This window comes from Dromiciops gliroides, chromosome 1 (genome assembly GCF_019393635.1).
Source record: "Dromiciops gliroides isolate mDroGli1 chromosome 1, mDroGli1.pri, whole genome shotgun sequence".
Lineage (NCBI taxonomy): Eukaryota > Metazoa > Chordata > Mammalia > Microbiotheria > Microbiotheriidae > Dromiciops > Dromiciops gliroides.
In genome coordinates, this window is record NC_057861.1 from 141,363,107 (window position 1) to 141,380,556 (window position 17,450).

Here is a 17,450-nt window from a genome sequence, read left to right on the forward strand (position 1 = left end):
AAGATAATGACTGTAGTTGGGAACAGTGTGCACCTGAACTAAAGCAGAAAAGATAGAAGAGAGGCAAATATAACACCCAGTTTTTTGTCTATTGGAGATTAGGTGAATAGTGATGCCACTAGCAGAGAGTGAAGTCAGAAGGAGGCACAGGGTTAAAAATATGTTCAGTTTTGGATATGTTGAGTTTGTGAAATGGTACAACAGGGAGCGGCTAGGTGGTACAGTGGATAAAGCACCGACCCTGGATTCAGGAGTACCTGAGTTCAAATCCGACCTCAGACACTTGACACTTACTGGCTGTGTGACCGTGGGCAAGTCACTTAACCCCCATTGCCCCACAAAAAAAAAAAATGGTACAACATCCTAGAAGAGATACACTATGAGAAGGTGGAAATGTGGGCTTAAAGCTCAAGTTCAGGACTAGAGACAGAGATTCTGGAGGTGGTGGATGGAGCTATGAGACTGAGTAATAGTGCTTAGAAGAAGAATACAGGGAAAGAAAATGAGAGGGCCTAGAAAAGGACTTCTATCACAAGGACTCAGGTTAGCAAAGGAAACAAGGAGTGGTGACCCAGGAACCCAGGAAGAGAGTTTATCCAGTAGGCAAAAGTAGTCAACATGTTCAGATGCTACGAACATCAAGAAAAATAGAGAAAATGGGGTGGCGAGGGAGGGGGGTGGAACAGCAGTCATGGTAAGTTTGAAAAAATACATTTAGTTGAAATGAAAGAGGTGGAATTTAAGTTCAATATTAGGAAAACCTTGTTAAGAATTATTGTAATTTTTGGTCCAGACCTGTGATTTCATTGGCATAGTGAAGGTCCAATGTGAAAATTCCTTCCACTGATACAGATCAGGAAGAGTGCTCCATGAGGGGTTAAGTGATTTATCTATAGTTAGTATGTGTGGGTTAAAGACATGACTTGAACACAGATCTTCTTGGCCCATCTACTCCACTCCTCTGCCACTCAGTGAAGGGTTAGAGCTGTCTAAAGATGGAGTGGGCCACCTTGGGAAATCACTAGAGGTCTTCAAGTAGAGACTGGACAAGTACCTGTCAGGATGTGTTTTAAAGTTCTTCTGAACACAGCCTGGCCATGTGACCCTGAGCAAACCATTTCACCTCCTATAATTTCCTCACCAGGAAGTTCCTTCCACCAACAGGTTCAGACAAAAAATGGATATGAGACAGAGACAGAGAAACAGAGAGAGAGAGAAAGAAAGACAGAGACAGAGAGACAGAGACAGAGAGATGAAAAAATAAATGACATGAAATCACAAGTCTAGATAGAAAAATTGCAAAAATAGGGAAAATCAAATGTCTTACTTCAGGGCATAAACCGATCACTAAAGCATTTATAAAAAAAATATTTTTAGGGGCAGCTAGGTGGCGCAGTGGATAGAGCACCGGCCCTGGAGTCAGGAGGACCTGAGTTCAAATCCGGCCTCAGACACTTAACACTTACTAGCTGTGTGACCCTAGGCAAGTCACAACCCCAATTGCCTCACCAAAAATAAAAATAAAAAAATTTTTTTCTTTTGTCTTAATAGTTATCAAACTAATAATTATTAAGCAAGAAGTGGTCAGCATAGTGACTGACACATAGTATGTGCTCAATAAATGCTTATTCCTTCCCTAATAGTCAGCTCAAAGCCTAATGAGATGTTTCATTTTTTTTTTTTACAGCATTAAGTAAAAGCCATAGCTAATAAGCAATAAGATGTAGAGTTTCCTAGGATGACAGTCTGATCTGATGTGGCAAGTACTAAGTTTCTGCAAGAAATAACACGTGTGCATTGCAGAACTAATGAAAGAATTTGGCACAGGCTTTTGAGTACAATTCTTATCTATATAAATATCGTGATCACTTAATGTGGAGTATCCTAATGGAGGGCATTAGTTAAGGGTACCATTCTGTTTTTTAAATGTTGCTTTTCTTGCTTTCACATAAAAAGAAAGATTATATCATTTAAAAGTTGTCCAAGATTTATTCTTACATCTGCACTGTTGTTTAAGAGTTTTTCCAGAGGCAAAATGGTATTTCCTTTCTCCAAAAGAAAAAAAGTGGAGGGGTTTTCTTCATGAACTAAATGTTTAGAATATTTGGATAAAATAGCAGTGTGTATGGCAATTTTTAAAAGAACCCATAAATTCCTTGTTAAAAAGGAAAGCCTCCCAAAACCTAATGAATGTTTTTATTCATTCAGTCAATTGGTATGAGACATATAAAGAAGAAAGTATCTCCTAACTGCCTTTTTAAAAACAAAGACTTCTCATTGGTAATAAAAAAAATTGATGATCAGCATGTGTGTAATTTATATTAAGCTGCCTAGGGACAATAAGTTGCAGGAAACATGCTAGATACTAAGTAAGGAATAGTTCATCCATTATTGTGGTGAACTAGATTTTAAATCAGGACATTTGGATAAAATTGTAACTTTAGTACCCTCTTGCTTCTGCCCAGATGACAATTTTTGGGGTTCTTTTTAAATACTGGCCACAGTTTTGTCAGTTTCGAAGCAATTTAACTGATGAGAAAGCTGTGACTACTTTAGAGAGAAGAAAAGAATTTAAGAAAAAACAGGCCACTTCCACTGAAGACAGCAAAGGAAAGGTAAGATGAAGCTCACTGTGTCTTGTGTCTGGAGCTTCAAAACGCACGTGTGACATATGTATGTGAGAGGTTAGAGGAGGGAAAAGAATACAGAGAATCTACCCAATCACTTAACAAGCCAAGGCCCCGTGCTAGAAGCTCTGGGTACCAAGATAAACAGGAAACGGTCCTTATCCTCAAGACTCTAGCAGTCTAGAAAGAAGGTGGTGCTTGAGCTGAGTCTCGAAGGAAATTCCAAGAGGCAGCGGTAAGGAGGGAGTGCATTCCAGGCATGAGGTGACAAAGGAACAAAATGAGAGATGGAATGCCTTGTACAAGGAACAGAAAGAAGGCCAATGTGACTGGATCACAGAGGATGTGGATGGGAGTAATGTGTAGTAAAGATGGGAAGGTAGGAGCAAAATGGCATAGCCAGACCTGCACTGTAATGAAGTTCCTTTGGTGGATATGTCTAGGATGCGTAAGAGTGGGAAGAGACAGACTTAAGGCAGGGTGACCAGTGGCAGACTGTTGCTTAGTCCAGGTGAGTGGTAATGAGGTCCTGAACTAAAGTGGGGACAATGTGAGTGGAGAGAAAGGCTCACGGAAGTAGAAACTGGCAGAAACTATTTAAATATGTGAGCAAAAGTGAGGAGTTGATGACATCAGAGTTGTGAATCAACAGATATTTATTAGTCACCTACTATGTGCCAGATCCTGTGCTAGACCCTAAGGATACAAAGATAAACATAAAACAGTCCTAGCCTTCAGGAAACTTATATTCTGTGGAAATATGTTTTACATGATTGCACATATCTAACTTCTATCAAATTACTTACTGTTTTAGGGAGGGGGAGGGGAGAGAGGGAGAAAATTTGGAACTCAAAAAAATTTTTAAATGAATGTTAAAAATTGTCTTTCTGGGGCGGCTAGGTGGCGCAGTGGATAGAGCACCGGCCCTGGAGTCAGGAGTTCCTGAGTTCAAATCCGGCCTCAGACACTTGACATTTACTAGCTGTGTGACCTTGGGCAAGTCACTTAACCCCATTGCCCTGTTAAAAAAATTTTTTTTTTAATTAAAAAAACAAATTGTCTTTCTATGTAATCAGGAAAAGATACTATTTTTAAAAAGAAACATTCTGTTAGGGAGAAACAACATATACATAGAAAAATTAAATACAAAATATATGCAATAATTTCCAGAAGTTTGTTAACAGGAGTGCAGGGGCTCCAATGATATAATGGAAGGATAGGATAGAGTGTGACACACAGGAGGCATCGTACTGATGTGGGGTTTGTGAGGGAGCAGAGAGCAGTCGGCAGCCCAGGACTCAAAATCACCAGATTCTAAATAGAGCCATAAGGAAAGTAGATTATCAGACCCATCTTAGGAAAAAAAGCAGCAGCTTTGATCTGATTTTCATTCCCTGAGAAAAGTGGTGAGGAGGTCTAAGGGAGGGGGAGAGAGGACAGTTACTAGTCTCTGGTCATGCCTGGTATTCCAGGCAGCTAGATGCTGATGGAAGGCCAGGCTGTCTGGGGTATAGAGTGAGCTTTGTTTGAGATACCGACCTTCCAATCACTCTGATCCAAGGCCAGCAATGATCCAAGGAGGAAGATAAGATACGCATTTTAGTGGTTTTCAAGATTTTTCTTTCAGGAGTTTCAGATGTTGGTTGGTGCAGTAAAGGCCCACTTTTTCAGTTGAGAGATCAGATTTACAGAGTAAAACATACAATATGAAGCTAGTGGAAATAAGATCTAGAATCAGATCATGCACTCACATGAAATATTCTCATTCATTTGAAAATTCCCTTAGTATGTAATACTTTTATATTAGTTTGTCTACATTGATTAATAGTAGAAAAACATAAATTTTATTTTGGAATGATTTTGAGAACATTGAATTTTCAATTTTTTTCTTTTAAGATACATTTGAGGGGCAGCTAGGTGGTACAGTGGATAAAGCACCGGCCCTGGATTCAGGAGGACCTGAATTCAAATCCGGCCTCAGACACCTCACACTTACTAGCTGTGTGACCCTGGGCAAGTCACTTAACCCCAATTGCCTCCCCAGAAAAAAAGAAGAAGAAGAAGAAAAAAAGATACATTTGATTTTTTAAAATTAAGCAAACTTTTAGTTAGCACACAGATGAAAAATGTCAAAATGTTCAAGCTAAAAACAGTAAACAGACATAATAAAAAGACACAGTAAAAAGACAAAGGTAAAAAAAAAGTAGTAAAAAGAAAAGTTTAAGTAAGAAAACAACTCGAGTTAGGACCAAGCAGAAAGATCTAATGTATTTGTCTATTCATAGGACAGAAGTTGATGCTTTGGGCTCTAATTTGTGTGCTCTGTGAAGAGTCTCCCTCCCTGCTGCAGGAGTAGACACAATGAACTTTCTGAATTCTCTGGACCCAACAAATCCCACAGCCATGTTACAGGAAAATGACTTAGTGGCTGCAGCCACACAACTGAGACAGATCTCAGTCCCTTGCCCCAAGCAGGCTCCTCCTTGTGTGTGTTGGGAAGGGTGAGATGGGAAGTTGGGCTGGCTGTATTTTAAGTAGCACAGCACTGCTCTTTGTTAGGGAGGTTGGGGAAAAGATGCTGTCTATCTAAACCCATGGGAGATTTATGTTAATGTTAAGCAAACCTGGGGGTCTGACTCAGGAAGAATTAATCATCTAAGTTTTCTCCTCACTCAAAATGTTTTTCTTGGTCTTCCTTCTTAGCTATAGATAACCTCATATGTCTCATAGGAGCTTGAAATAAATACCAAGCTCTATTTGTTAACAAGGTGAGCCCAATAGAGCCCAGCAGGTTTCTCAGAGATTATCTCAATGCTGTTGAGTTTGCATTGTTAAGGGTGAGATTGTAAGGCTAGTAGTGTATTCAGGTCGATAATGGAGAGCTTAATATTACTGTGGTAGCATCCATTCCTTGCAGAGCACCTCCTATAATTGCAATGGAAGGCATTAGGTATGTTTCTGCTCTCCATATGTGTTCTATCACTTGTACATATTTGATCTTAAGAGTAAATAAGAATCCAGTGAAGTGCCCCAGGGGTCAGGCTAGACCCTGAGCTATTTAACATCTTCATAAATATCTTAGATAAAGACAAAGAAGGCAGGCTTATCAATGGTACAGATGACCTTAAACTACCTCTCTGGGTGACAGAACCAAGGATGCAAAAAGATCTTACATTAGATTAGAATATTGGATCAAATTGAATAAAATAAATGAGAAATATAAAGTCCTTAAACAAAAACAATAAATAAGGTGTACCAAACACAAACAATACATACACGCACATGCACACACATGCACATACACAGAAATGTGGGTTTACATACTTGTATTCGTGTACACGAACATTTATGTATACACATATGCGTTTATTTACTGTCTTTACACTAATGATCCCCAGATATACACACACATGTATTCTCAGATATGTGTGTGAATAAATGCAAAGAGCTGATGAGGTCGCTCAGAAAGAATGGACAGAGCCTTGGGGCAGACCCATGTTTGCAGGGAGCATGTCCTACAGACAAGAGGACCGAAGAAAGCAAGAGTGCAGGTGATGGGCACACAGAGGACTCTGAGAGTTATGGATTATGGAGTTGGAGCATTTATTGGGTAATAATGAGATGAAGACTAGGAAGGTCCTAGTGTATCTCTGGGTGGAGTCAAAATGAAGCTAATAGATGCTAATAGACTGGGAAACAAGGGGAATCTTCCTTCAAGTCTCATCTGCCCTGCCACCTCTTCTCAGAACACAACCCTGACGACCTTCCGTCCCCCACTGCTCAGGACTTCCTGGAACTCAGCCTGTCACTTGGGCCTGCTTTCCTCCTTAGCCTGCAGGAGACTTGCTTATGCCCCTGCCATGATCCACCAGAAGGATGCGAGAACTCCTAGAGGACAGGGACTGTTCTGCTTTTTACCTTAAGCAGTGTCCTCATCATATAACGGCAGGCCAGAGATGGTCAGGGCTGGAGCTAAGGTAGTGGTGGTGTGAGTGGTGGTGGTGTGAGCAGAGAGAAGAGGTAGAAAAAAAACTTAGCAGCTGGGTAAGGTAAAGCCTTACCCATAAATATTGGTTGAATTTTAATTTGAAGTTCATTGAGATACAGTGTCCACAAGCAAATGATTTCTCTGGTGAGTGAGATTTTCCCCAGCCCTTAGAGATAAGTGATTTCGCTATGGTAATAATCCGTATATAGACTAAAAATTGTGAGTTAACATATTTAGGTATTCTTTAGTAGCTTAAGCAAATGATAATGGAGTAAGAGCTTCTGTACATGCCATATGGTAGATTGATGCAGACACCACATAATTAAAACCATCAGCTAAATCCACTGTGGCCAAGTACCAAAAATAATAACTCTTGAGTTACCCTGGACCAATCAGGATTTAAGAAAAGCCATCATCAAATGGAAGGTGATAAATTCCAATGGCTGCCATCAAAAGAAATCAATGGATTTAAGCACTTCATACTTCTGCCGCCATAGTGGATCCACTAGTTGGATTACATAATTTTGCATAAGACTGAAGTTTCCATCATTCTATGTGGACTTGTTGCACAGGCACCACTTGAATTGTGTAGTGTAAATGGTGTTTATGGGAGGAGTCTATCTAAAAACAGTGTGTAGAAATACTTTTGAGCCCTGATTTGAGTATAAATACCTGCCTCGCACTAGGCTCAGAGTTTTGGGTCCCAGACCTGAGACCAGCTTTATTGTGAGATGGGCCCTCTCTCAATAAACCTATTTTCCCTACAGCTTGGAGACTTGGCTGTTTCTTTTTCTTTGTCGGACTTAGACATTTTCGTGACACTGGTATAGCTGAAATAATGGCTCAAAGAATATGTGGCAGGAATTATGGATCTAGAGCTGGGAAGGGACCTTGGAGTCCATGAGGTCCAACCCCCTCACTTTACAGATGAGCAAGTGAGGGTCCAGGGAGATTTAAGTGACTTGCTCAGAGCTAGTATCGCAAGCGTTCTAGTACGATTTGAGCCAGGCTTTCTTGAGTCCCAGTCCAATACTCTGTCTACTGTCATGCCCCCTACTTAACTTGACTGTCAAAATTAAGATAATCAGGGGCAGCTAAGTGGCAGTGGATAGAACACTGGCCCTGGATTCAGGAGAGCCTGAGCTCAAATCTGGCCTCAGGCACTTGACACTTACTAGCTGTGTGACCCTGGGCAAGTCACTTAACCCTCATTGCCCTGCAAAAAGAAAAAACAAAACAAAAAAAAAATTAAGATAATCACTGAAATATCTGGATAATGAGTATATGAAACCTGAGATTTAGAGTAGTAGAAATTACGTTCTGAAAAGATGCACTGTGTTTAGAGTGGTAGCCATTTATCCCACAAAGGTCAAACCTCTCTATCCTCAGTTCAGTCTTGGGAAAATCCAGGTATTGGCACAAATAGATTGAAAAGGAAGAATAAGGGAATGTGGTATGAAAATCCAGTGACTGTAGATGAATAAGAAAAATGTAAGATGAACAATGGGAGGATCATTTTAAAAAATCATAGGCTGCACTACATTTGCTTGTTATAGGCCTTGGTACAATATTAACTATCATGTTACTTTACCAAAAAAAGGGTTTTGAATAAGGTTTGATCGAATTTTAGAAGCATGGGACCATCTTGATTCTCTCCATTAAGCCATAACATTTACACTTTAAGTTACAGGATGCATCCAGAACACCCAGTGGTTCAGGTTCAGGTTCAGGAAGAATAGGCAGCGCCACAGGTTTAAATGCCCAGGGATATAACCGACAGGTAAGGAGTCCAGTGTATTGCCGGAGCTTGTTGTCATCTTGATGTAGTAATTGATTTATTCTTTAGAATGATGATAAGACTTATGTTGTACCATCATGTTGCTCAGTTAAACAGTTTATATACAGGTGTATTATTTACCTATTCCCCAGACATCTAGCCAGGTCTCTTCTCCCCAATGCTTTTCTTTCCCCACCCCCAAAATCAGAGACTATACCCTGGAGACTTTAACCCTTTCAGCACCAGAGAGCCAATTATTAGCCCTATCTCCCATTGGTGAGTGCCTCATTAAGCCCACTATCTCAGTCAGACCCCAGCCATGTTTCACTTTCACTTTACTCCCTACTCCCCAGCCATCTTCCAGCTAACCATCATGCCACTCAGAACAGAGGTCATGCCTGGTAAGTCTTAATCTATTCAACTCTGAAGCACCTGTGTAGTGAGTCTACTCCTTCCCCACTGTATGGATTGGTGAGTGGCCTCACCACAGCGGCTCTAATTTTTACTCTGCTCCCAACCACAGCCCTCCTTTTCTAGTTCTGGAACCATAATCAAATTAGTGCTATCATCATCCCCTGGAAATGGGTCGTCAGTCTGCTCACCTATAGCTCCACTTACCATCCCTAGAATTTTCCAGACCTTGGCCACCATTCTCCTATAGGGGTTGTGTTCCCTCCTTAAAATGCAAATTCCTTTGGGTCAGAACCTATCTCCACTTTTGTATTTGTATCCCCAGTGCTTGGCACAAAGCTTTATATATAATTAAGTAATTCATAAGTTATTTCTCATTCATTTCCTTAAGGTTTTTTTTTTTTTTTGCAGGCAATGGGGGTTAAGTGACTTGCCCAGGGTCACACAGCTAGTAAGTGTCAAGTGTCTGAGGCCGGATTTGAACTCAGGTACTCCTGAATTCAGGGCCGGTGCTTTAACCACTGCGCCATCTAGCTGCCCCCATTTCCTTAAGTTTAATGAAAATATTCCCCGTTCTATTGACTTGTTCAATAGTAAGATGGTTTCCATCTCTTTTAATAAACATATAATTTGATAAAAATATTCATAAACATTAGATTGGCTTTCTTAATCTTCTATTTTCCATGGTTTAGATATAATAGTTGTACTTCTAGGCCCTTTCAACAGGGCCTGAGAGCAGGTGCCTGTCAATCACTGCTGCTAAGCAATCAGTGAAGAATTTGTGAAGTTCCTACTATGTACCAGACACTTGGGATACAAGCGCAAAGAAAGAAAGAATCTTTACTTGCAAAGAGTTTATGTTCTAATAGAGAACTATAAATATATATATATATATTATTCTAATGAAGAACTATAATATAAAGAAAATAAATACAAATAAATTCCCATCTGATCTTGCTCTTGCTATGCATGACCCCAACCTCTTAACTAGGAGTATGTGTCAATCATGACCTGTCACTCCCATCTTCCTTTCCAGACAATGTGCAGTGTTGAAGGGGCAGCTAAGTGGCACAGTGGATAAAGTGTTGCCCTGGAATCAAGAGGACCTGACTTCAAATTTGACCTCAGACATTTATTAGCTGTGTGACCCTGGGCAAGTCACTTAACCCCAATTGCCTTGAAAACATCTGGGCCCATCTCCAGTCATCCTGATATATATATCTTGCCACTGGACCCAGATGGCTCTGGAGGAGAGAGTGAGGTTGGTGACCTTGCACAGCCCTCCCTCTCTTAAATCCAGTTCAGTGCAAGTCATGACATCACCCTGATGTCATGGTCCTCTTCAGGAATGTAGGACAAATAGTAGCAACAACAATAGCAGTGCTAAAGGCATTCCCATTCAAGTTCCTAGTTGAACAAGTAGTTTAATTGGATTAGATAAGAAGAATTTTGTTCAGTTGTTTTTCAGTCCTGTCCAACTCTCCACGACCCCATTTGGGGTTTTCTTGGCAAAGATACCGGAGTGGTTTGCCATTTCCTTCTCCAGCTCATTTTACAGATGAGGAAACTCCGAGGCAAACAGGATTAAGTGACTTGACCAAGGTTACTGCTAGTGTCTGAGGCCAGACTTGAACTCAGGAAGAGGAGTCTTTCCTATTCCAAGCCCAGCACTCTGTCCACTGTGCCACCTAGCTATCAGGTCTTAGCTTAGGGAGGACAACTGTTTGTTCAAAAATATTGGTACCTGAAGTTGAAAATTTCCTAATTTGGAAATTAGGGGCCCTAGCACTCAAAACTCTGCTGAGACAGGTGAGGCTAGTCCTAAGGAAAGATTCTTCTGTAAACTTTTGACTTTGAATTTGAGCAACCAGTGGTGGTCTCTTATCTTGTTTCTGTGGCATATATACAAAAAAAATATTCTGGAGCTGGTTGAAATTGTATTTTTCCAAGTCAGATCACTCTTTGCACCTCTGCAATTACTCCCAAACTGACTTACTCTTTGTAGAACCTGATCACAATTCATCAGCTTCTATTCAAACCAATTCAGTGTGCCTTCAACTTTCACTGGTGTTTTCTCTCCTCTTTACAATATAATCTCCTTGAGGAAAGAGACTGTCTTTACTTTTGTATTTGGATCCTAAGCCCTTAGCACAGTGCTTAACGTATAATAAGTACTTAGTAAATGCTTTTTCATTCCTTCATCCATCCTTCCATCCTCCTGCCCATTCTCCTTTTCTCCAGGCTAAACATCTTCAGTTCCTTCAGTTCTCTCGCATGGTCTTGAACCTTCTCACTGTAGAAGTTGCCCACTTTTATACTGTCTCCAACTTTCTCCAGAAAGTGCCTGCATCTAAACACAACATGCTATCTACATGTCACGGGATCAGGATGCCTCTCTTAATGTTGACTAACAAAAGTGGTGTGGAACAGTGGAAAGATCACTGGCTATGAATTTAGAGGACCTGAGTTCAAATCCCACCTCTGAAACGTTCTACCAGTATGACCTTGAGCAAATCCCACAACCTCCTAGGGCCTTAGAAGGGGCTAGGCTTGATGGCCACTGGATCCTTTCCAGTTCTACTCTGATAACCACATAAACAAACTATGCTGGCTTCCATGGCATGCGTCTGACACACATTAAGCTTTCAGTCTTCCAGAACACTTGGATTTTTTTTTTCAAACAAACTGTTTTCTACTCACATAATCCCTATCTTGTACTTGGGATCCTATTTTGAAACCAAGTGTAGGATTTTACGTAGATTTCTATTAAATATCATCCAGGAAGATAGCTGAATAAGATCATACCTAAGCCCGTTCCCCCACCCCTTCACCAATTCAAAAATAGCAAAAACCACACGAAATAAGATAATAAAAGAAATCTCCACAGATTTTCTTACCATCTCTCTCCTGCACTTTAGAGTCAGGAAGACCTAAGTACATATCCAACCTCAGACATTTTCTACCTGTGGGACCCTTGGCAAGTCACATAACCTCTGTCTGCCTCAGTTTCCTCATCTATAAAATGGGGATATAGGGGACACCTGCTTCCCAGGATTGTTGTGAGGATGAAATGAAATAGGTAGATGCTTGATAGATACTGATTCCTTTATTCCCTTCCTTTCTCTCCTTGTGTTCCATGTCCTGGATCAGCATGGCAACCATTTAACAACAGGGAAAAAAAAGTTTTAAGTAGGTGTGGCAGACTCCCACTTCTGTGGTAGACTTTTGCCCGACATCAAGCTTCTCCTGTTATTCCTCAGTTTCCTTTCAGGGATTCATCCAGATCCCCCCACTTCTCTGCAGCATGTTCATGATGGCGCTTGTTCTCAAGGGAGAACAAGGCAGCTTTGAGTGAGAGGGGAGCCCAGCAGCACCAGGCCTGTTCCTTTAATGTTAAAAACAGAAGGAAAGAGGATTCTGGTGAGGAAACTGAATAAAAAGTTATGCATAAGCCTAGGTCCTGGGGCTTATGTTCTTATAGGGGTGGCTCAGTGGATAGAGCACTGGCCCTGGATTCAGGAGGACCTGAGTTCAAATCCGGCCTCAGGCACTTTACACTTACTAGCTGTGTGACCCTGGGCAAGTCACTTAACCCTCATTGCCCCACAAAAACAAAACAAAACATAAGCCTAGGTCCACCTTGACACCTCAGAATAGATAGAAGTGCACCAAGTAGACTTAAGAACAAAACAAAACAAAACAAATGATAGTTCCTAAATGAGAGAGAAAGATTGCAGACCCACATCCAAAAAAAAAATCCAATAGACTGAAAAAACCAGCAAGCAAATAAAAATTTCTGACAGTGAAAAAATCCTCTGAGGACAGAGAATCCCAAGGAAGAAACTCTAGAAGTAAACATTCAGGCTGGAATGAGTAAAAGCCAAAATAGTTACAGAGAATTAATTAGGAAGCTCGATGGGGAATTTTGCCGAGAATTGAAGTCAGTCTCATTGGAAGAGTCGTCACTCCCTCTACCTCCCTCATCCTCCAAGATTTCTCAGGAATCGCTGACAGTGGTTCAGCAGCTTTGCCTGTCTCTATTCTCACAGCTCTTTGAAGTGTAGTTCACCCAGGCCTGAAGAGTGGAACTCATCAAGGGCAGCACAGTGTCCTCTCACCCACTGTCTATCTTATCTTGGGTTCCAATTCCCGTTTAACCATCTTTATTCTCTCCTTTTACATCCAAAGACAATTTTCCTTGTCAAAAAAAATTCAAAATAAGAGTCGAAAGGTTCTGCCTTTTCTCCCTCATTCATTATCACATCCCATTTACCAAGCATCCTCAATGGCTTATAGATCAATGCAATTCAAATCCACGTTCATCAGCTTTGACAATTTACAGCAACATATTTCAGATGGACTAGAATCATTTAAAAAATACTTTGGGGACTAAGTTTTATTTACATGCACATAAAGAGGGCATCAATGGTACAAAATTTAGCAAAAAGTCAAGATACTCTGGGTTGCTTTTTTCTTTAATGTGAGCATTCTGAATTTACATCTGATTGATTATTCCAAGAAATGTGGTTAATCAACCGAAACCATCTGGATCTTTCCTAGACATTTAAATAAATTATAAATCAAAGCAAATATGTAAAGATGACCATAAAGCTATAAAAATATCTAGATAATTTTGGTTAGCTCATTCGTTACCAGGGAATTGAAGTTAATGGCCTGGAAAGAGAAACCAAAGATGGTTATTTTGTCATAAATGTACCCACATGGGCAAAGATAGGTTGATAAATTAATTTTGATAACAGTTGCAAGACAGCACATCTTTTTCATTGATGGGGGGGGACTAAATAGCTATATATTTAACTTTGACACTTGTTTTACAGCCTTCCTGGTGTTACTCAAAATACATAGAAGCTCTGGAGCAGGAAAGAACCTTGCTTAAAATTCAAGAAGACCTGGAAAAAAAGATAACAATGAGCAACTTAGCAGGTCCTTTTTTGCTGTTTTTGCTCATAGACTCTTTTACTTTAGCTAAAACTTCTGTACTGTTGTATAGTAGAGATTAATAATTTGACGTCTTAATAACATTCATTTTTTTTCTTCCTGTTTCCCTTATTATTTTTATTCAGGCCCCTCATTAACTAGTGGTAAGACTTTTGTTTCCTCAACTTTGAATATGAACGTAACAAAATGCAAGTTTTTACAAGAGGAGAAAGGGTGAGTATTTTGGTGCTAACTGTCCCATATTCTAATGTTTTCATTATGTCTCTGCCTTCTCTTAGAATTTCTCATTTATCATGACAGCAATTGATATGAATTTCCAAATTATTTACATTGCTTAAACTCATTATCAAGAGGATATATACTATACATGTGGTACTTTTCTTTATATTCATGTCAATAATTTATCTCCCTTATGCTTAAGAAGTCTGTATTAGGTAGATGTGTTTTTCACATAAAAAAAAAAAAAAGAAATTGATTCAGATTTTCAGCACCTGATTGATAGTTTGCTAGTTGGGGAAAATTTTCCCTTCTTCACTAAAAACAAACAACCGGGGAAGCTAGGTGACGCAGTGGATAAAGCACTGGCCCTGGATTCAGGAGGACCTTAGTTCAACTCCAGCCTCAGACACTTGACACTTACTAGCTGTGTGACCCTGGGCAAGTCACTTAACCTTCATTGCCCCACAAAAAAACAACAAAAATTTAGATCAGAATTCAAATAAAAAAATAACCCAGGATAAACAAACAAGCAAATAAAATACCCAAGTCCATCAAGTCTTTTAAAAATCCTCACCATCCTACCACCCCTAGTAGCTATCACCCTATATTTTGCTTTCCTTTCCTGACCAAACTCCTAGAAAAAGCTGCCTACACTCCAAGCTTCTGCTTCTTCTGCTCTCATTTACTTCTCTTTTTTCTTTCTTTCTTTTCCTTTCTTTCTTTTTCTTTTCTTTTCCTTTCTTTCTTTTCTTTTCCTTTCTTTCTTTCTTCTTTCTTTCCTTTCTTTCTTCCTTCCTTTCTTTCCTTTTTTCCCTTCCTTTCCTTCCTTTCTTCCTTCCTTTCTTTCTTTCTTCCTTTCTTTCTTTCTTTTGCCGGTCAATGAGGGTTAAGTAACTTGCTCAGGGTCACACAGCTAGTAAGTGTTAAGTATCTGAGACCAGATTTGAACTGAGGTCTTCCTGAATCCAAGGCCAGTGCTTTATCTCATTTACTTCTCAACACTTTGTGAACTGGCTTCTGACCTCATCACCCAACTGAAACTGCTCTCTCCAAAATTGTCTGATTTTTCACTCTTGACTTTATTCTAATATCTCTTGTTTCACTGAGTTCTATTTGCTCTGGACATTGCTCCGTTATGTTTTTCAGGATGTCCATTACTTGTGTAAAGTTTTCCACCTTCTGCACTAAGCTATTTAATTTCCTTCCATTTGTTTCCCCCTCAAAAGCTCTAATTCCATTTTTTAAAACTTCATTTCTTCCATCTATACTTGGAGTCCTTGGAGCCAATCCATTCATTTTCTGAGGCTTGATTTGTACTTCTTTATTTTTTTTTCATGGTTTTTTCCTTTGGTCTATATCTTTTTTTGGGGGGGGGGATGGGATAATGGGGGTTAAGTGACTTGCCCAGGGTCACACAGCTAGTATGTCTGAGCTCGGATTTGAACTCAGGTACTCCTGAATCCAGGGCCAGTGCTTTATCCACTGCGCCACCTAGCTGCCCCCGATTTGTACTTCTTACAGAGTTTCCCTCATCTTCTGGGTTTGGGCTTGTATGTGAGAAATCACACAGTGATTTTAATGACCCCCAAGCTCCTCCCAGGAACAGAGACCCATCTTTTTAATAAATTCTACAAGTGATACTCTATGTCTAAAAACCATGGAACATCACAGTCTCCAAAGAATTATAAGTAATCCAAAGGACAATGGGGAATTTCATGAATGAGATGGACCATGTTGCCAGTGAAGACTTGCTCAGAAGTGCCAGTTGTCTTGACTGGTGAAATCAATAGGCTTTGGCAACAGCTTGGACATGGGGGTGGGAGTTGGGTTAAGATATAGGGAGGAGGGGGCAGCTAGGTGGCACAGTGGATAGAGCACCGGCCCTGGAGTCAGGAGTACCTGAGTTCAAATCCGGCCTTAGACACTTGACACTTACTAGCTGTGTGACCCTGGACAAGTCACTTAACCCCCATTGCCTGCAAAAAAAAAAAAAAAAGAAGAAGATATAGGGAGGAATCCAGGATAACTCCTAGGTTGTAAGCTTGAGGGATGAAAAGATGGTGTTGCCCTCTACAGAAATAGCAAAGGGGTGTGTTGGGGATGGGAAGAGGGGAGATGGTTTCAGGATAAAAAATAATGAATTCTGTATTAAATATATTAAGTTTAAGATATCTACTGGACATCCAGTTCAAAATGTCTGAAATAACAATTTTAAAAGAATTAAGAACTCTGTTGCATTTACCAACATTAATTCATAGGACCATTAATGAAATATACTACCCACCTTCTAACAAAGGTGTAGTGGATTAGAGATACAGAAAGAGACACATTTTTTTTACATGGCAAGTAATAGGTATTTGTTTTGCTTGACTATGCTTGTTTCTTTTTTTTTTTTTTGAGTAGGTGAGGACTTTTTTTTTTTCAATGAAGGTGGGGTGGGAGGGAAGGATATAAAAGAAATTATTGTTAATGGAAAAAAATAAAAGTTCCTCCCTCCCCCCCCCAAAAAGATAGACTGTATGAATGGTGCAGCAGATGCTAAAAAGGTATTAAAACAAGAAGAAAGTCTCATTGTGTTAGAGATACCCTCTCTGGAGAATTTATTTGAAAAAATGAAAAAGAATTACCCAGAATGAGAAGAAATGAAAAGGTTATAATTTATAATGATGAAAGAAATACCCACACCAATGGAATTATAAACCCATCAAAATATTTGAACTAATGAAGCCCAGCTATTTAAAGAAATTATAAAAGATGTTTGTATAGTGAACCATCATTTTGTAAATAATTTTCTAATCATTGTTTATCTGTTTGGGAAGTCCAGGGCTTTTAAAAATATAATTTTCTTACATAGTTTCACTTCTTTTTACTTTGGAGGTAAAAAAAAATAAAATTGTGAGTTAAATTTAATTTGAATACCTCTTTCCTTCAGCCCTTTATCATATTGTAAAATATAGTATTTTCTTTTTCATAGGGAGACTTGAAGTACAGCTAGTCTATGAAATGAGGAGCCTGAATGAATTTGGATGAACTAAGACAAGGCTACATTATAAATAAAATTTGGTTTCTTTTGCTTTAATGCTTTTCAAATTATAGGTATTCATGTTACAGGTGAGTCAAAAGATAAATGACTAGATGAATCCTCTAATTTGTTTCTTAAGATTAAAATATTTTGCTATTAGTACATAGTAAGATAACACCACTTTCAAACAACAAATATTTGCTAAGTGCATATCTTTTTAATGACAGCCCCAGGCAAGACCTAGGGTGGGCAGGGTGTAAGATGAATTTACCTCATTTAGGGAGATCTTTTTTAACCTTGGTTATCTTGGGAAATAGCATTTCTGAAACTTCTTAACAAAATATAAACCCCATCATCATCTGGGTTTCAACTGAAGCCTGTTCCCAAGATTGTAATATGTCTGTTTCCAAACTAGAACATAACATTCTAAGAGGCAGTTTCCATGCT

The 17,450-nt window shown here is 39.5% G+C and overlaps 1 protein-coding gene across 1 annotated transcript in view; it reads left to right on the forward strand.

The window, feature by feature from the left end:
- Positions 1-13,979, forward strand: part of RGS22 (regulator of G protein signaling 22) — a 154,728-nt gene extending 140,749 nt beyond the window's left edge. The window contains exons 24-27 of the mRNA XM_043976316.1: positions 2,466-2,615; positions 8,300-8,395; positions 13,642-13,747; positions 13,888-13,979. Coding sequence (XP_043832251.1) covers positions 2,466-2,615; positions 8,300-8,395; positions 13,642-13,747; positions 13,888-13,979 — 444 coding nt within the window. The remainder of the gene's footprint in view (positions 1-2,465; positions 2,616-8,299; positions 8,396-13,641; positions 13,748-13,887) is intronic.
- The last annotated feature ends 3,471 nt before the right edge of the window (positions 13,980-17,450 follow it).